The 20,176-nt window shown below is 38.6% G+C and overlaps 1 protein-coding gene and 1 long non-coding RNA gene across 2 annotated transcripts; one reads left to right on the forward strand and one right to left on the reverse strand.

The window, feature by feature from the left end:
• Window positions 1-10,581: 10,581 nt before the first annotated feature.
• On the forward strand, window positions 10,582-11,767 carry LOC136271290 (uncharacterized). The gene is made up of 2 exons (XR_010709211.1): window positions 10,582-11,246; window positions 11,679-11,767. It is a non-coding gene; the product is annotated as an uncharacterized lncRNA (long non-coding RNA).
• A 1,279-nt stretch (window positions 11,768-13,046) lies between these two features.
• Window positions 13,047-15,441, reverse strand: LOC136271291 (uncharacterized). The gene is made up of 3 exons (XM_066071001.1): window positions 15,062-15,441; window positions 14,603-14,763; window positions 13,047-14,344 (listed from the first exon to the last, which is right to left on the reverse strand). The coding sequence occupies exons 1-3, from the start codon at window positions 15,334-15,336 to the stop codon at window positions 13,176-13,178; spliced, it is 1,605 nt and encodes a 534-aa protein (XP_065927073.1). The 5' UTR covers window positions 15,337-15,441; the 3' UTR covers window positions 13,047-13,175.
• Window positions 15,442-20,176: the final 4,735 nt, after the last annotated feature.

The following is a 20,176-nucleotide window of genomic DNA, read 5'->3' on the forward strand; positions in this document are numbered from 1 at the left end:
TTAAAATCTTCTTCTCAGAAACTAATCAACCAGGAAATCTGAAACTTGTGTGGATGCATCCTCAGGTAGTGTAGATTCAAAATTGTGAAATTCATGATCCCCGGGGGTAGGGTGGGGCCACAATGGTGGGGTCGAAGTTTAACAAAGGAATATATAGAGTAAATCTTTAAAAATCTTCTTCTCAGAAACTACACAGCCAGGAAAGCTGAAACTTGTGTGAAAGTATCCTCTGGTAGTGTAGACAAAGTTGTGAAAATCATGACCCTCGGGGGTAGGGTGGGGCCACAATTGGGGTCGAAGTTTTACATAGGAATATATAGAGTAAATCTTTAACCAATTTTAACCAAACTTGGCACAAAGCATTCTTAGCCTAAGGGGATTCAAAGTTGTGAAAATTAAAAACCACGCCCTTTTGCAAAGGGAGATAATTAGGAATTTATGAAAATTTTCGAGAAATTTTTAAAAATTTTGTTCTTATGAACCATAAGATCAGGAAGCTGAAACTTGTGTGGATGCATCCTCAGGTAGTGTAGATTCAAAATTGTGAAATTCATGATCCCCGGGGGGTAGGGTGGGGCCACAATGGTGGGGTCGAAGTTTAACAAAGGAATATATAGAGTAAATCTTTAAAAAACTTCTTCTCAGAAACTACACAGCCAGAAAAGCTGAAACTTGTGTGAAAGTATCCTCTTGTAGTGTAGATTCAAAGTTGTGAAATTCATGACCCCCGGGGGTAGGGTGGGGCCACAAATGGGGGGAGAAGTTTTACATAGGAAAATATAAAGTAAATCTTTAAAATTCTTCTTCTCAAAAGCTAATCAGCCAGGAAAGCTGAAACTTGTTTGGAAGCAACTTCAGGTAGTGTAGATTCAAAGTTGTTAAAATCGTGACCCCCGGGGGTAGGGTTGGGCCACAATGGGGTCGAAGTTTTACATAGGAATATACAGAGTAAATCCTTAAACATCTTCTTCTCAGAAACTAATCAGCCAGGAAATCTGAAACTTGTGTGGATGCATCCTCAGGAAGTGTAGATTCAAAGTTGTGAAAATCATGACCCCCGGGGGTAGGGTGGGGCCACAAATGGGGGTGGAAGTTTTACATAGGAAAATATAAAGTAAATCTTTAAAAATCTTCTTCTGAAAAACTAATCAGCCAGGAAAGCTGAAACTTGTTTGGAAGCAACTTCAGGTAGTGAAGATTCAAAGTTGTGAAAATCGTGACCCCCGGGGGTAGGGTGGGGCCACAATGGGGTCGAATTTTTACATAGGAATATACAGAGTAAATCCTTAAAAATCTTCTTCTCAGAAACTAATCAGCCAGGAAATCTGAAACTTGTGTGGATGCATCCTCAGGTAGTGTAGATTCAAAATTGTGAAATTCATGATCCCCGGGGGTAGGGTGGGGCCACAATGGTGGGGTCGAAGTTTAACAAAGGAATATATAGAGTAAATCTTTAAAAATCTTCTTCTCAGAAACTACACAGCCAGGAAAGCTGAAACTTGTGTGAAAGTATCCTCTGGTAGTGTAGATTCAAAGTTGCGAAGATCATGACCCCCGGGGGTAGGGTGGGGCCCCAATTGGGGTCGAAGTTTTACATAGGAATATATAGAGTAAATCTTTAACCAATTTTAACCAAACTTGGCACAAAGCATCCTTAGCCTAAGGGGATTCAAAGTTGTGAAAATTAAAGACCACGCCCTTTTGCAAAGGGAGATAATTAGGAATTTATGAAAATTTTCGAGAAATTTTTAAAAATCTTGTTCTCATGAACCATAAGATCAGGAAGCTGAAACTTGTGTGGATGCATCCTCAGGTAGTGTAGATTCAAAGTTGTGAAAATCATGACCCCCGGGGGTAGGGTGGGGCCACAATGGTGGGGTCGAAGTTTTACATAGGAATACATATCAAGTAAATCTTTAAAAATCTTCTTCTCAAAAACTAATCAGCCAGGAAAGCTGAAACCTGTGTGGAAGCAACTTCAGGTAGTGTAGATTTAACGTTGTGAAAATCGTGACCCCCGGGGGTAGGGTGGGGCCACAATGGGGTCGAATTTTTACATAGGAATATACAGAGTAAATCCTTAAAAATCTTCTTCTCAGAAACTAATCAGCCAGGAAATCTGAAACTTGTGTGGATGCAGCCTCAGGTAGTGTAGATTCAAAGTTGTGAAAATCATGACTTCTGGGGGTAGGGTGGGGCCACAAATGGGGGTCGAAGTTTTACATAGGAAAATATAAATTAAATCTTTAAAAATCTTCTTCTCAAAAACTAATCAGCCAGGAAAGCTGAAACTTGTTTGGAAGCAACTTCAGGTAGTGTAGATTCAAAGTTGTTAAAATTGTGACCCCCAAGGGTAGGTTGGGGCCACAATGGGGTCGAAATTCTACATAGGATTATACAGAGTAAATCCTTTAAAATCTTCTTCTCAGAAACTAATCAACCAGGAAATCTGAAACTTGTGTGGATGCATCCTCAGGTAGTGTAGATTCAAAATTGTGAAATTCATGATCCCCGGGGGTAGGGTGGGGCCACAATGGTGGGGTCGAAGTTTAACAAAGGAATATATAGAGTAAATCTTTAAAAATCTTCTTCTCAGAAACTACACAGCCAGGAAAGCTGAAACTTGTGTGAAAGTATCCTCTGGTAGTGTAGACAAAGTTGTGAAAATCATGACCCTCGGGGGTAGGGTGGGGCCACAATTGGGGTCGAAGTTTTACATAAGAATATATAGAGTAAATCTTTAACCAATTTTAACCAAACTTGGCACAAAGCATTCTTAGCCTAAGGGGATTCAAAGTTGTGAAAATTAAAAACCACGCCCTTTTGCAAAGGGAGATAATTAGGAATTTATGAAAATTTTCGAGAAATTTTTAAAAATTTTGTTCTTATGAACCATAAGATCAGGAAGCTGAAACTTGTGTGGATGCATCCTCAGGTAGTGTAGATTCAAAATTGTGAAATTCATGATCCCCGGGGGGTAGGGTGGGGCCACAATGGTGGGGTCGAAGTTTAACAAAGGAATATATAGAGTAAATCTTTAAAAAACTTCTTCTCAGAAACTACACAGCCAGAAAAGCTGAAACTTGTGTGAAAGTATCCTCTTGTAGTGTAGATTCAACGTTGTGAAATTCATGACCCCCGGGGGTAGGGTGGGGCCACAAATGGGGGGAGAAGTTTTACATAGGAAAATATAAAGTAAATCTTTAAAATTCTTCTTCTCAAAAGCTAATCAGCCAGGAAAGCTGAAACTTGTTTGGAAGCAACTTCAGGTAGTGTAGATTCAAAGTTGTTAAAATCGTGACCCCCGGGGGTAGGGTTGGGCCACAATGGGGTCGAAGTTTTACATAGGAATATACAGAGTAAATCCTTAAACATCTTCTTCTCAGAAACTAATCAGCCAGGAAATCTGAAACTTGTGTGGATGCATCCTCAGGAAGTGTAGATTCAAAGTTGTAAAAATCATGACCCCCGGGGGTAGGGTGGGGCCACAAATGGGGGTGGAAGTTTTACATAGGAAAATATAAAGTAAATCTTTAAAAATCTTCTTCTCAAAAACTAATCAGCCAGGAAAGCTGAAACTTGTTTGGAAGCAACTTCAGGTAGTGAAGATTCAAAGTTGTGAAAATCGTGACCCCCGGGGGTAGGGTGGGGCCACAATGGGGTCGAATTTTTACATAGGAATATACAGAGTAAATCCTTAAAAATCTTCTTCTCAGAAACTAATCAGCCAGGAAATCTGAAACTTGTGTGGATGCATCCTCAGGTAGTGTAGATTCAAAATTGTGAAATTCATGATCCCCGGGGGTAGGGTGGGGCCACAATGGTGGGGTCGAAGTTTAACAAAGGAATATATAGAGTAAATCTTTAAAAATCTTCTCAGAAACTACACAGCCAGGAAAGCTGAAACTTGTGTGAAAGTATCCTCTGGTAGTGTAGATTCAAAGTTGCGAAGATCATGACCCCCGGGGGTAGGGTGGGGCCACAATTGGGGTCGAAGTTTTACATAGGAATATATAGAGTAAATCTTTAACCAATTTTAACCAAACTTGGCACAAAGCATCCTTAGCCTAAGGGGATTCAAAGTTGTGAAAATTAAAGACCACGCCCTTTTGCAAAGGGAGATAATTAGGAATTTATGAAAATTTTCGAGAAATTTTTAAAAATCTTGTTCTCATGAACCATAAGATCAGGAAGCTGAAACTTGTGTGGATGCATCCTCAGGTAGTGTAGATTCAAAGTTGTGAAAATCATGACCCCCGGGGGTAGGGTGGGGCCACAATGGTGGGGTCGAAGTTTTACATAGGAATACATATCAAGTAAATCTTTAAAAATCTTCTTCTCAAAAATTAATCAGCCAGGAAAGCTGAAACCTGTGTGGAAGCAACTTCAGGTAGTGTAGATTTAACGTTGTGAAAATCGTGACCCCCGGGGGTAGGGTGGGGCCACAATGGGGTGGAAGTTTTACATAGGAATATACAGAGTAAATCCTTAAAAATCTTCTTCTCAGAAACTAATCAGCCAGGAAATCTGAAACTTGTGTGGATGCAGCCTCAGGTAGTGTAGATTCAAAGTTGTGAAAATCATGACTTCTGGGGGTAGGGTGGGGCCACAAATGGGGGTCGAAGTTTTACATAGGAAAATATAAATTAAATCTTTAAAAATCTTCTTCTCAAAAACTAATCAGCCAGGAAAGCTGAAACTTGTTTGGAAGCAACTTCAGGTAGTGTAGATTCAAAGTTGTTAAAATTGTGACCCCCAAGGGTAGGTTGGGGCCACAATGGGGTCGAAATTCTACATAGGATTATACAGAGTAAATCCTTTAAAATCTTCTTCTCAGAAACTAATCAACCAGGAAATCTGAAACTTGTGTGGATGCATCCTCAGGTAGTGTAGATTCAAAGTTGTGAAAATCATGACGCCCGGGGGTAGGGTGGGGCCACAAATGGGGGTAGAAGTTTTACATAGGAAAATATCAAGTAAATCTTTAAAAATCTTCTTCTCAAAACCTAATCAGCCAGGAAAGCTGAAACTTGTTTGGAAGCCACTTTAGGTAGTGTAGATTCAAAGTTGTGAAAATCGTGACCCCATGGGGGTAGGGTGGGGCCACAATGGGGTCGAAATTTTACATAGGAATATACAGAGTAAATCCTTAAAAATCTTCTTCTCAGAAACTAATCAGCCAGGAAAGCTGAAACTTGCGTAAAAGCATCCTCAGGTAGTGTAGATTCAAAATTGTAAAATTCATGATCCCCGGGGGTAGGGTGGGTCCACAATGGAGGGTCGAAGTTTAACAAAGGAATATATAGAGTAAATCTTTAAAAATCTTCTTCTTAGAAACTAATCAGCCAGGAAAGCTGAAACTTTTGTGAAAGTATCCTCTGGTAGTGTAGATTCAAAGTTGTGAAAATCGTGACCCGCGGGGGTAGGGTGGGGCCACAATTGGGGGTCGAAGTTTTACATAGGAATATATAGAGTAAATCTTTAAAAATCTTATTTTCATGAACCATAAGATCGGGAAAGCTGAAAATTGTGTGAAAGCATCCTCAGGTACTGTAGATTCAATGTCGTGAAAATCATAACCCCCGGGAGTAGGATGGGGCCACAATGGGGTCGAAGTTTTACATAGGAATAAAGAGTAAATCTTTAAAAATCTTCTTCTCAGAAACTAATCAGCCAGGAAAGCTGAAACTTGTGTGGAAGCAACTTCAGGTAGTGTAGATTCAAAGTTGTGAAAATCGTGACACCCCAGGGGGTAGGGTGGGGCCACAATAGGGGTCGAAGTTTCACATAGGAATATTAAGAGTAATTTTTTAACCAATTTTAACCAAACTTGGCACAAAGCATCCTTAGCCTAAGGGGATTCAAAGTTGTGAAAATTAAAGACCACGCCCTTTTTCAAAGGGAGATAATTAGGAATTTATGAAAATTTTCGAAAAATTTTCAAAAATCTTGTTCTCATGAACCATAAGATCAGGAAAGCTGAAAATTGTGTGGATGCATCCTCAGGTAGTGTAGATTCAAAGTTGTGAAAATCGTGACCCCCGGGGGTAGGGTGGGGCCACGATGGGGGGTCGAAGTTTTACATAGGAATATATAGAGTAAATCTTTAAAAATCTTCTTTTCATGAACCATAAGATCGGGAAAGCTGAAAATTGTGTGAAAGCATCGTCAGGTACTGTAGATTCAATGTCGTGAAAATCATAACCCCCGGGAGTAGGATGGGGCCACAATGGGGTCGAAGTTTTACATAGGAATAAAGAGTAAATCTTTAAAAATCTTCTCCTCAGAAACATATCAGCCAGGAAAGCTGAAACTTGTGTGGAAGCAACTTCAGGTAGTGTAGATTCAAAGTTGTGAAAATCGTGACCCCCCAGGGGGTAGGGTGGGGCCACAATAGGGGTCGAAGTTTTACATAGGAATATTAAGAGTAATTTTTTAACCAATTTTAACCAAACTTGGCACAATGCATCCTTAGCCTAAGGGGATTCAAAGTTGTGAAAAATAAAGACCACGCCCTTTTGAAAAGGGAGATAATTAGGAATTTATGAAAATTTTCGAAAATTTTTCAAAAATCTTGTTCTCATGAACCATAAGATCAGGAAAGCTGAAACTTTTGTGGATGCATCCTCAGGTAGTGTAGATTCAAAGTTGTGAAAATCATGACCCCCGGGGGTAGGGTGGGGCCACAAATGGGGGTCGAAGTTTTACATAGGAAAATATAAAGTAAATCTTTAAAAATCTTCTTCTCAAAAACTAATCAGCCAAGAAAGCTGAAACTTGTTTGGAAGCAACTTCAGGTAGTGTAGATTCAAAGTTGTGAAAATCGTGACCCCTGGGGGTAGGGTGGGGCCACAATGGGGTCGAAGTTTTACATAGGAATATACAGAGTAAATCCTTAAACATCTTCTTCTCAGAAACTAATCAGCCAGGAAATCTGAAACTTGTGTGGATGCATCCTCAGGTAGTGTAGATTCAAAGTTGTGAAAATCATGACCCCCGGGGGTAGGGTGGGGCCACAAATGGGGGTCGAAGTTTTACATAGGAATATATAAAGTAAATCTTTAAAAATCTTCTTCTCAAAAACCAATCAGCCAGGAAAGCTGAAACTTGTTTCGAAGCAACTTCAGGTAGTGTAGATTCAAAGTTGTGAAAATCGTGACCCCCAAGGGTAGGGTGAGGCCACAATGGGGTCGAAATTCTACATAGGAATATACAGAGTAAATCCTTTAAAATCTTCTTCTCAGAAACTAATCAACCAGGAAATCTGAAACTTGTGTGGATGAATCCTCAGGTAGTGTAGATTCAAAATTGTGAAATTCATGATCCCCGGGGGTAGGGTGGGGCCACAATGGTGGGGTCGAAGTTTAACAAAGGAATATATAGAGGAAATCTTTAAAAATCTTCTTCTCAAAAACTACACAGCCAGGAAAGCTGAAACTTGTGTGAAAGTATCCTCTGGTAGTGTAGACAAAGTTGTGAAAATCATGACCCCCGGGGGTAGGGTGGGGCCACAATTGGGGTCGAAGTTTTACATAGTAATAAATAGAGTAAATCTTTAACCAATTTTAACCAAACTTGGCACAAAGCATTCTTAGCCTAAGGGGATTCAAAGTTGTGAAAATTTAAGACCACGCCCTTTTGCAAAGGGAGATAATTAGGAATTTATGAAAATTTTCGAGAAATTTTTAAAAATCTTGTTCTCATGAACCATAAGATCAGGAAGATGAAACGTGTGTGGATGCATCCTCAGGTAGTGTAGATTCAAAATTGTGAAATTCATGATCCCCGGGGGGTAGGGTGGGGCCACAATGGTGGGGTCGAAGTTAAACAAAGGAATATATAGAGTAAATCTTTAAAAAAACTTCTTCTCAGAAACTACTCAGCCAGGAAAGCTGAAACTTGTGTGAAAGTATCCTCTTGGAGTGTAAATTCAAAGTTGTGAAAATCATGACCCCCGGAGGTAGGGTGGGGCCACAATTTGGAAGTTTTACATAGGAATACATATCGAGTAAATCTTCAAAAATCTTCTTCTGAAAAACTAATCAGCCAGGAAAGCTGAAACTTGTGTGGAAGCAACTTCAGGAAGTGTAGATTTAACGTTGTGAAAATCGTGACCCCCGGGGGTAGGGTGGGGCCACAATGGGGTCGAAGTTTTACATAGGAATATACAGAGTAAATCCTTAAAAATCTTCTTCTCAAAAACTAATCAGCCAGGAAATCTGATCTTGTGTGGATGCAGCCTCAGGTAGTGTAGATTCAAAGTTGTGAAAATCATGACTTATGGGGGTAGGGTGGGGCCACATATGGGGGTCGAAGTTTTACATAGGAAAATATAAAGTAAATCTTTAAAAATCTTCTTCTGAAAAACTAATCAGCCAGGAAAGCTGAATCTTGTTTGGAAGCAACTTCAGGTAGTGTAGATTCAAAGTTGTGAAAATCGTGACCCCCGGGGGTAGGGTGGGGCCACAATGGGGTCGAAGTTTTACATAGGAATATACAGAGTAAATCCTTAAAAATCTTCTTCTCAGAAACTAATCAGCCAGGAAATCTGAAACTTGTGTGGATGCATCCTCAGGTAGTGTAGATTCAAATTTGTGAAATTCATGACCCCCGGGGGTAGGGTGGGGCCACAAATGGGGGTAGAAGTTTTACATAGGAAAATATAAAGTAAATCTTTAAAATTCTTCTTCTCAAAAGCTAATCAGCCAGGAAAGCTGAGACTTGTTTGGAAGCAACTTCAGGTAGTGTAGATTCAAAGTTGTTAAAATCGTGACCCCCGGGGGTAGGGTTGGGCCACAATGGGGTCGAAGTTTTACATAGGAATATACAGAGTAAATCCTGAAACATCTTCTTCTCAGAAACTAATCAGCCAGGAAATCTGAAACTTGTGTGGATGCATCCTCAGGTAGTGTAGATTCAAAGTTGTGAAAATCATGACCCCCGGGGGTAGGGTGGGGCCACAAATGGGGGTGGAAGTTTTACATAGGAAAATATAAAGTAAATCTTTAAAAATCTTCTTCTGAAAAACTAATCAGCCAGGAAAGCTGAAACTTGTTTGGAAGCAACTTCGGGTAGTGAAGATTCAAAGTTGTGAAAATCGTGACCCCCGGGGGTAGGGTGGAGCCACAATGGGGTCGAATTTTTACATAGGAATATACAGAGTAAATCCTTAAAAATCTTCTTCTCAGAAACTCATCAGCCAGGAAATCTGAAACTTGTGTGGATGCATCCTCAGGTAGTGTAGATTCAAAAGTGTGAAATTCATGATCCCCGGGGATAAGTTGGGGCCACAATGGTGGGGTCGAAGTTTAACAAAGGAATATATAGAGTAAATCTTTAAAAATCTTCTTCTCAGAAACTACACAGCCAGGAAAGCTGAAACTTGTGTGAAAGTATCCTCTGGTAGTGTAGATTCAAAGTTATGAAGATCATGACCCCCGGGGGTAGGGTGGGGCCACAATTGGGGTCGAAGTTTTACATAGGAATATATAGAGTAAATCTTTAACCAATTTTAACCAAACTTGGCACAAAGCATCCTTAGCCTAAGGGGATTCAAAGTTGTGAAAATTAAAGACCACGCCCTTTTGCAAAGGGAGATAATAAGGAATTTATGAAAATTTTCGAGAAATTTTTAAAAATCTTGTTCTCATGAACCATAAGATCAGGAAGCTGAAACTTGTGCGGATGCATCCTCAGGTAGTGTAGATTCAAAGTTGTGAAAATCATGACCCCCGGGGGTAGGGTGGGGCCACAATTTGGGTCGAAGTTTTACATAGGAATACATATCAAGTAAATCTTTAAAAATCTTCTTCTCAAAAACTAATCAGCCAGGAAATCTGAAACCTGTGTGGAAGCAACTTCAGGTAGTGTAGATTTAACGTTGTGAAAATCGTGACCCCCGGGGGTAGGGTGGGGCCACAATGGGGTGGAAGTTTTACATAGGAATATACAGAGTAAATCCTTAAAAATCTTCTTCTCAGAAACTAATCAGCCAGGAAATCTGAAACTTGTGTGGATGCAGCCTCAGGTAGTGTAGATTCAAAGATGTGAAAATCATGACTTCTGGGGGTAGGGTGGGGCCACAAATGGGGGTCGAAGTTTTACATAGGAAAATATAAAGTAAATCTTTAAAAATCTTCTTCTCAAAAACTAATCAGCCAGGAAAGCTGAAACTTGTTTGGAAGCAACTTCAGGTAGTGTAGATTCAAAGTTGTTAAAATTGTGACCCCCAAGTGTAGGGTGGGGCCACAATGGGGTCGAAATTCTACATAGGAATATACAGAGTAAATCCTTTAAAATCTTCTTCTCAGAAACTAATCAACCAGGAAATCTGAAACTTGTGTGGATGCATCCTCAGGTAGTGTAGATTCAAAATTGTGAAATTCATGATCCCCGGGGGTAGGGTGGGGCCACAATGGTGGGGTCGAAGTTTAACAAAGGAATATATAGAGTAAATCTTTAAAAATCTTCTTCTCAGAAACTACACAGCCAGGAAAGCTGAAACTTGTGTGAAAGTATCCTCTGGTAGTGTAGACAAAGTTGTGTAAATCATGACCCCCGGGGGTAGGGTGGGGCCACAATACGCCGGTTTCGAGATAGGAACTCTCTTGTTTAGGAGGCGCAAATAACACGCGAGTTGAAGCGGAGGTGGGACACATCGTCAACGTAAACAATAGAAACGCGGCGAAAAAAGCAATGTCTTTAAACGTAGATTTAATGTTAAAACCGCAGCTTAAATTGTTTTTAATTGAACGAGGAATGACTGTCAGTGACTATAGCGTCCATCAACTTCGGGAATTGGCTAAGAAAGCGATAGATTTGAAATTACCGGTGTTAAAAGCTCCGGATGACACCAAAGAATTTCTGCGCCAGAGAAGTCGTATAATTATTGATGGAGAAATTGTTGAATTTCCGTTTATAACATCCCCAGAACTCAATAAATGGACTGATGATTTGATACACGTTCCCGTTTTCTGTCAAGCCGATTTATTTGTTTATTTATTATCAAAACCGAACGCCGGGTGGTCTCCTGCACGTCTACAAAATTACAAGTCTGAACGCGGTTATAGATTGTATCAGTCTAATCACATTCACTCTGTGAAGTGTCATGAGTTATCCCACAACTACATCTATGTAAAATCACTCTGTATTAGAGAAACCTCACAATCTGCTGATCCATACAGGACCTGGTGCCTGCTAAATCGTGTTGATGGTAGTTGTACATCTGCTGGCTGTGAATGCACTGGGTAACTTGTGTTCAATTTTATAATTATGAATAATTCTCCACATAATTATAATAACCACTGATACTACAGAAGAAAGTAAACTTTATGTTCAGAATCATGATAACAATTTATTATTGCCACAATTTTATGACTGCTTAATACACACACTACATACATGGTAGCGAGTAATTATTTAAATGCAAAATAATTAAAAATACCACTGAAGGCTACATACATACATTAGAGGTAATATTAAAATTTTTACAAAGTTATATGGCACCAGTTTTGAGCAGTCGGTAGATACACATGTAAAATTTACTGAGACATTTTTAAAACATGAATTCAAATGACAATTGAAAAGTCAGGAAAATGTACTGTAAGATAAAATATTTGCATCATTGAGATACATGTATATCAATTTTATAATAATTTAATTGTAATCTTTTTATTAAGAGATGATGGTGGATGTAAACATGTTGTGGCCCTATTGTTCAGTTTGTCACTGTGGTCAGAGAGGCATATTGATAGGAACACTGAAACATGTACTGACAGAAAATGCATTTGGGATGTACCTCGTAAAGAATCAAAACCCAAACTGCTGGATGAAATTGAACAGTCAACTGAGCAAACCCGTATTCTTCCATTTGAACATTGTTTTGACCCTACCATCGTTAATCAAAATAATCCTGATATTGATGAAATGCTTTTAGATTTAGTGAAAGGGTTTGACACTCAAATTATTGAAGTTCTTGACATGAACATTGATAATAATAATGATCAAAATGTACCGAAAACTCTTCCACAATGTATTGCAAATTTTGATCCAAATGGAAACATATCAATTTTTGACTACCTATTAACATGCTTTGATGAATCAGATTGTACTGAAATCAACAGGCTTACTGACCAACAATCTGAGTCCGTTTATTGGTATGAATACAGATGTGGCAGAATTACATCTTCTGTCATGCACAATGTTTGTAACTATAAAGGAAATGACCCAAACAACTATATTGTAAAGCAAATATTAAGTAATGACTGTACATCATTTTCAACACCTGCCACTATCTATGGTAAGGAAAGAGAAGTTTTGGCAAGAAATTTATATGAGAAAAAGTATGTCTCTGAACACAAAAGTGGTAAAGTAAAAACCACAGGTCTTATTGTTAATTCTAATGTACCATTCCTAGGTGCTTCACCTGATGGAATTTTGCAGTGTAAGTGTTGTGGAACAGGAGTACTCGAGATAAAATGTCCATACAAATTTAGAAATTACACTTTAGATCAGATTTTCAATGAAAATTATCATATTCAATGTGATGAGAATGGGTGTATGAAATTGAAAGAGAACTCTAATTGGTACACACAAATACAAACACAGATGGCTGTGGCAAATGTACAGTGGTGTGATTTTGTAGTGTATTTGGAAGGTGGTGTCAAAATTGGAAAACATTAAATTTACAGTGAAAGAATATTTTTTGATCCATTACTTTGGAATTCATTGTTAAAAAAATCAAAGATATTTTTTGAGAATTTTGTACAACCAAAATTGCAAAAAAAGTAATTAGTGTGTATTGTTATGTTAGGATTAATGTGTAAAGTCTCTTTCAGAGAGAAATTAGACCCATGTTGCAAATATTTTATGAACAATTATTAACTGGCAAAACACAATTATATCTGTATCATGATTGATAAAGTACTTTGATTAAGTACTTAAAAATGCTTATACTATGTTTTGATTATTTATCTAGTCGAAAAATATTTACTGCATGACTATATATATAGATATATATATATATATATATATATATATATATATATATGAATGTTCAACATTGCAGGAAAAATTGAAATCAAAGTGCACAAATATTGGTGCATGCTTTTCCAATTAACAAGTCATTATATAACTCTAAATAAACTGATTCTTGAAAAAGAACAACATTAGGACTTCTACTTTCTCACTAGAGTTGGCATTAAGTTACAAAGAAATGCTGAAACTTTAATCATTTGATTAATAACTGGTTTAAGTGACCATGGAATTAAATTTCCTATAAGCCTAAATAACTTAAGTCTCTGTATAGCCCTCTCTACGTGAATTCTAAGTTTGGCTATCTTGCGCGTCTGCTTTATTTCATTAACATTAAGGCGTTTCTTTTTCCCCCATGGACACTTTCTGGTAAAAGGAGGAATATTCAGGGTGGCTTTCTTATCAGTGAGCAGATCTCTTATTGTAAAACCTCGGTCAGCCATTATGTCATCACCCTCTTCCACAAAATTTAAAAACCCTGAATCTTCTGTAATAAATCTATCAGACACATTGCCACCATAAAGTTTTGAAACAAAAGTAAAATTCCCTGCTGGTGAAATAGCTAGCAAACATTTAGCTGTGTTTTTAGACTTATATGTACTATATGTAGCTGCTTGAGCAGTTGGAGACCTAGGTCGTTGTAAAAAAAATTCAGTACAATCTATAATTGCACGTGTATTAGGGTACTGCTTTCTAAAGGACAATGGCATATACTTTTTTACTTGTCTCCGAGATGGCCATCTCAAAAAGTTTCCAAATGTATTTGACATAAAAGTTATCCAAGTAATAAAAATCTGGGAAACCCTACTTTTAGATACACCAAACAGATCAGCAATACAAAACTCAAATAATCCTAAACGTAAGCGAACAAGTGAAAGAATAAATTCCTGATAAAAAGATAATTTTCTTGATGGACCAGGTTTTCCATGTCTGTTCCTCTGGTAATTTTTCTCCTGAGCACTGGGTGGACCTGACCAGTATTTTAATGCAGAACACTTGGCAGCTAAAATATTGAAAATACCCAATAGCATAGCAAGTGACGGTAACCCTGTGTACAACTTAACATTCTCATCATTTTTGGTAACAGTCTCAATAAAACATTCTCTTAAAAGAGTGGTCTTGTCATCAAGTTTTGCTTGAAGTTGGTGGATTTGATCAGACATTATGTTGATATCATTCATGGTCATGTCCGTTTGCACTGCTGTATCCTGGACGTTCACATCAGTAGAACCTGGTGATGTACCAGCAGCATAAACATGATCGAGGAAGGGAGGATTTGTTATACATTCCACTTTCTTCACATGCTTCACACCTGAAAATTTTTTATAATGAGATTAAATTAAAATAAAGTGATACAGCGGGTTATAATCAATGAATGGTCACACTATTTCTAATTCTTTAAAACTTGAAGCTTAAATTTAGAGTTGAATAAATAATTATATCAAAAATCAGATATAAAAATACGAAGTTTTTTCCTACTCATTTTTATTGCAATTTAAAAAATTAAACGACAGTTAAAATATGTATGATAACAGGCTAGAAAGCATGTTTTTGATTAATAAGTAATTACCCTCAGATCTATCATGACTGGTGTTGATTTCATATTCCTCAGCAACGTAGGGGATGTTGTCTTCTTCATAATGATGAAGAGGTATGTCACTATTGCTTTCTGTTGAAGTTTCTGCCTCATCACTGATATCATCTGGCATCTGGATAGAGTTGCTTGTTTTCCTGTTAAATCAATTTCATTTTAGAAAAGGGCTAGGTTTTTTAACAATCAAGAGTTAAATACATGTAATAGTGTTAAACATTTTTTCACATTAACAAGCAAAAAAATCCTTAACATTTGACGTGAAAATAGCTGAATTTATATTCATGACACTCATCACATTCTATAGATAATCAATGAGCTTGAAAGAAATCATAAACTTTTATAGATGAAAAGAAAGAACTGTCGTCTGCTCATTAAGTTTGCCAATATTCAACAGTCAATATTATATTATTATGAGGCATTCATTAACAAATATACCTAGTATAAGACGATTTTTTGAAATTGTTGTATGGAAATAATGTCGGAGTATTTGAGCCGGGCTCAAAATGGCAAGAACAAATTCTTGTATATTTGTTTGGCACCCAAGACTTCTCCCGTCTGATGAGCCTTATCCACTGGTTTCTTCTCCTTTGGTCCGACTTTTTAGGCAATGAATAAAAAGTTACATCTTTCATGTGTGGATGTTTATCCAAATCTTGAAGTTTTCTTGTCGAAGATGTGCATTCTGGCACGCAGCAATGATAGACCGGCATAGTTGTCAATATAAACAAATCTGTCCCACCTTCCGGTTTACTCCGAGACAAAATTTACCTCCGCGCGCGAAGAGCTACGTCAAGGGAGGCTATCTCGAAACAGACGTATTGGGGTCGAAGTTTTACATAGGAATACATATCGAGTAAATCTTTAAAAATCTTCTTCTCAAAAACTAATCGGCCAGGAAAGCTGAAACTTGTTTGGAAGCAACTTCAGGTAGTGTAGATTCAAAGTTGTGAAAATCGTGACCCCCGGGGGTAGGGTGGGGCCACAATGGGGTGAAAGTTTTACATAGGAATATACAGAGTAAATCCTTAAAAATCTTCTTCTCAGAAACTAATCAGCCAGGAAATCTGAAACTTGTGTGGATGCATCCTCAGGTAGTGTAGATACAAAGTTGTGAAAATCATGACCCCTGGGGGTAGGGTGGGGCCACAAATGGGGGTCGAAGTTTTACATAGGAAAATATAGAGTAAATCTTTAACAATCTTCTTCTCAAAAACTAATCAGCCAGGAAATCTGAAACTTGTGTGGAAGCAACTTCAGGTAGTGTAGATTTAACGTTGTGAAAATCGTGACCCCCGGGGGTAGGGTGGGGCCACAATGGGGTCGAAGTTTTACATAGGAATATACAGAGTAAATCCTTAAAAATCTTCTTCTCAGAAACTAATCAGCCAGGAAATCTGAAACTTGTGTGGATGCAGCCTCAGGTAGTGTAGATTCAAAGTTGTGAAAATCATGACTTCTGGGGGTAGGGTAGGGCCACATATGGGGGTCGAAGTTTTACATAGGAAAATATAAAGTAAATCTTTAAAAATCTTCTTCTGAAAAACTAATCAGCCAGGAAAGCTGAATCTTGTTTGGAAGCAACTTCAGGTAGTGTAGATTCAAAGTTGTGAAAATCATGACCCCCGGGGGTAGGGTGGGGCCACAATGGGGTCGAAATTCTACATAGGAATACATATCAAGTAAATCTTTAAAAATCTTCTTCTCAAAAACTAATCAGCCAGGAAAGCTGAAACTTGTGTGGATGCATCCTCAGGTAGTGTAGATTCAAAATTGTGAAATTCATGATCCCCGGGGGTAGGGTGGGGCCACAATGGTGGGAACGAAGTTTAACAAAGGAATATATAGAGTAAATCTTTAAAAATCTTCTTCTCAACAACTACTCAGCCAGGAAAGCTGAAACTTGTTTGGAAGCAACTTCAGGTAGTGTAGATTCAAAGTTGTTAAAATCGTGACCCCCGGGGGTAGGGTGGGGCCACAATGGGGTCGAAGTTTTACATAGGAATATACAGAGTAAATCCTTAAAAATCTTCTTCTCAGAAACTAATCAGCCAGGAAATCTGAAACTTGTGTGGATGCATCCTCAGGTAGTGTAGATTCAAAGTTGTGAAATTCATGACCCCCGGGGGTAGGGTGGGGCCACAAATGGGGGGAGAAGTTTTACATAGGAAAATATAAAGTAAATCTTTAAAATTCTTCTTCTCAAAAGCTAATCAGCCAGGAAAGCTGAAACTTGTTTGGAAGCAACTTCAGGTAGTGTAGATTCAAAGTTGTTAAAATCGTGACCCCCGGGGGTAGGGTTGGGCCACAATGGGGTCGAAGTTTTACATAGGAATATACAGAGTAAATCCTTAAACATCTTCTTCTCAGAAACTAATCAGCCAGGAAATCTGAAACTTGTGTGGATGCATCCTCAGGAAGTGTAGATTCAAAGTTGTGAAAATCATGACCCCCGGGGGTAGGGTGGGGCCACAAATGGGGGTGGAAGTTTTACATAGGAAAATATAAAGTAAATCTTTAAAAATCTTCTTCTGAAAAACTAATCAGCCAGGAAAGCTGAAACTTGTTTGGAAGCAACTTCAGGTAGTGAAGATTCAAAGTTGTGAAAATCGTGACCCCCGGGGGTAGGGTGGGGCCACAATGGGGTCGAATTTTTACATAGGAATATACAGAGTAAATCCTTAAAAATCTTCTTCTCAGAAACTAATCAGCCAGGAAATCTGAAACTTGTGTGGATGCATCCTCAGGTAGTGTAGATTCAAAATTGTGAAATTCATGATCCCCGGGGGTAGGGTGGGGCCACAATGGTGGGGTCGAAGTTTAACAAAGGAATATATAGAGTAAATCTTTAAAAATCTTCTTCTCAGAAACTACACAGCCAGGAAAGCTGAAACTTGTGTGAAAGTATCCTCTGGTAGTGTAGATTCAAAGTTGCGAAGATCATGACCCCCGGGGGTAGGGTGGGGCCACAATTGGGGTCGAAGTTTTACATAGGAATATATAGAGTAAATCTTTAACCAATTTTAACCAAACTTGGCACAAAGCATCCTTAGCCTAAGGGGATTCAAAGTTGTGAAAATGAAAGACCACGCCCTTTTGCAAAGGGAGATAATTAGGAATTTATGAAAATTTTCGAGAAATTTTTAAAAATCTTGTTCTCATGAACCATAAGATCAGGAAGCTGAAACTTGTGTGGATGCATCCTCAGGTAGTGTAGATTCAAAGTTGTGAAAATCATGACCCCCGGGGGTAGGGTGGGGCCACAATGGTGGGGTCGAAGTTTTACATAGGAATACATATCAAGTAAATCTTTAAAAATCTTCTTCTCAAAAACTAATCAGCCAGGAAAGCTGAAACCTGTGTGGAAGCAACTTCAGGTAGTGTAGATTTAACGTTGTGAAAATCGTGACCCCCGGGGGTAGGGTGGGGCCACAATGGGGTGGAAGTTTTACATAGGAATATACAGAGTAAATCCTTAAAAATCTTCTTCTCAGAAACTAATCAGCCAGGAAATCTGAAACTTGTGTGGATGCAGCCTCAGGTAGTGTAGATTCAAAGTTGTGAAAATCATGACTTCTGGGGGTAGGGTGGGGCCACAAATGGGGGTCGAAGTTTTACATAGGAAAATATAAATTAAATCTTTAAAAATCTTCTTCTCAAAAACTAATCAGCCAGGAAAGCTGAAACTTGTTTGGAAGCAACTTCAGGTAGTGTAGATTCAAAGTTGTTAAAATTGTGACCCCCAAGGGTAGGTTGGGGCCACAATGGGGTCGAAATTCTACATAGGATTATACAGAGTAAATCCTTTAAAATCTTCTTCTCAGAAACTAATCAACCAGGAAATCTGAAACTTGTGTGGATGCATCCTCAGGTAGTGTAGATTCAAAATTGTGAAATTCATGATCCCCGGGGGTAGGGTGGGGCCACAATGGTGGGGTCGAAGTTTAACAAAGGAATATATAGAGTAAATCTTTAAAAATCTTCTTCTCAGAAACTACACAGCCAGGAAAGCTGAAACTTGTGTGAAAGTATCCTCTGGTAGTGTAGACAAAGTTGTGAAAATCATGACCCTCGGGGGTAGGGTGGGGCCACAATTGGGGTCGAAGTTTTACATAGGAATATATAGAGTAAATCTTTAACCAATTTTAACCAAACTTGGCACAAAGCATTCTTAGCCTAAGGGGATTCAAAGTTGTGAAAATTAAAAACCACGCCCTTTTGCAAAGGGAGATAATTAGGAATTTATGAAAATTTTCGAGAAATTTTTAAAAATTTTGTTCTTATGAACCATAAGATCAGGAAGCTGAAACTTGTGTGGATGCATCCTCAGGTAGTGTAGATTCAAAATTGTGAAATTCATGATCCCCGGGGGGTAGGGTGGGGCCACAATGGTGGGGTCGAAGTTTAACAAAGGAATATATAGAGTAAATCTTTAAAAAACTTCTTCTCAGAAACTACACAGCCAGAAAAGCTGAAACTTGTGTGAAAGTATCCTCTTGTAGTGTAGATTCAAAGTTGTGAAATTCATGACCCCCGGGGGTAGGGTGGGGCCACAAATGGGGGGAGAAGTTTTACATAGGAAAATATAAAGTAAATCTTTAAAATTCTTCTTCTCAAAAGCTAATCAGCCAGGAAAGCTGAAACTTGTTTGGAAGCAACTTCAGGTAGTGTAGATTCAAAGTTGTTAAAATCGTGACCCCCGGGGGTAGGGTTGGGCCACAATGGGGTCGAAGTTTTACATAGGAATATACAGAGTAAATCCTTAAACATCTTCTTCTCAGAAACTAATCAGCCAGGAAATCTGAAACTTGTGTGGATGCATCCTCAGGAAGTGTAGATTCAAAGTTGTGAAAATCATGACCCCCGGGGGTAGGGTGGGGCCACAAATGGGGGTGGAAGTTTTACATAGGAAAATATAAAGTAAATCTTTAAAAATCTTCTTCTGAAAAACTAATCAGCCAGGAAAGCTGAAACTTGTTTGGAAGCAACTTCAGGTAGTGAAGATTCAAAGTTGTGAAAATCGTGACCCCCGGGGGTAGGGTGGGGCCACAATGGGGTCGAATTTTTACATAGGAATATACAGAGTAAATCCTTAAAAATCTTCTTCTCAGAAACTAATCAGCCAGGAAATCTGAAACTTGTGTGGATGCATCCTCAGGTAGTGTAGATTCAAAATTGTGAAATTCATGATCCCCGGGGGTAGGGTGGGGCCACAATGGTGGGGTCGAAGTTTAACAAAGGAATATATAGAGTAAATCTTTAAAAATCTTCTTCTCAGAAACTACACAGCCAGGAAAGCTGAAACTTGTGTGAAAGTATCCTCTGGTAGTGTAGATTCAAAGTTGCGAAGATCATGACCCCCGGGGGTAGGGTGGGGCCACAATTGGGGTCGAAGTTTTACATAGGAATATATAGAGTAAATCTTTAACCAATTTTAACCAAACTTGGCACAAAGCATCCTTAGCCTAAGGGGATTCAAAGTTGTGAAAATTAAAGACCACGCCCTTTTGCAAAGGGAGATAATTAGGAATTTATGAAAATTTTCGAGAAATT

This window comes from Magallana gigas, chromosome 1 (genome assembly GCF_963853765.1).
Source record: "Magallana gigas chromosome 1, xbMagGiga1.1, whole genome shotgun sequence".
Lineage (NCBI taxonomy): Eukaryota > Metazoa > Mollusca > Bivalvia > Ostreida > Ostreidae > Magallana > Magallana gigas.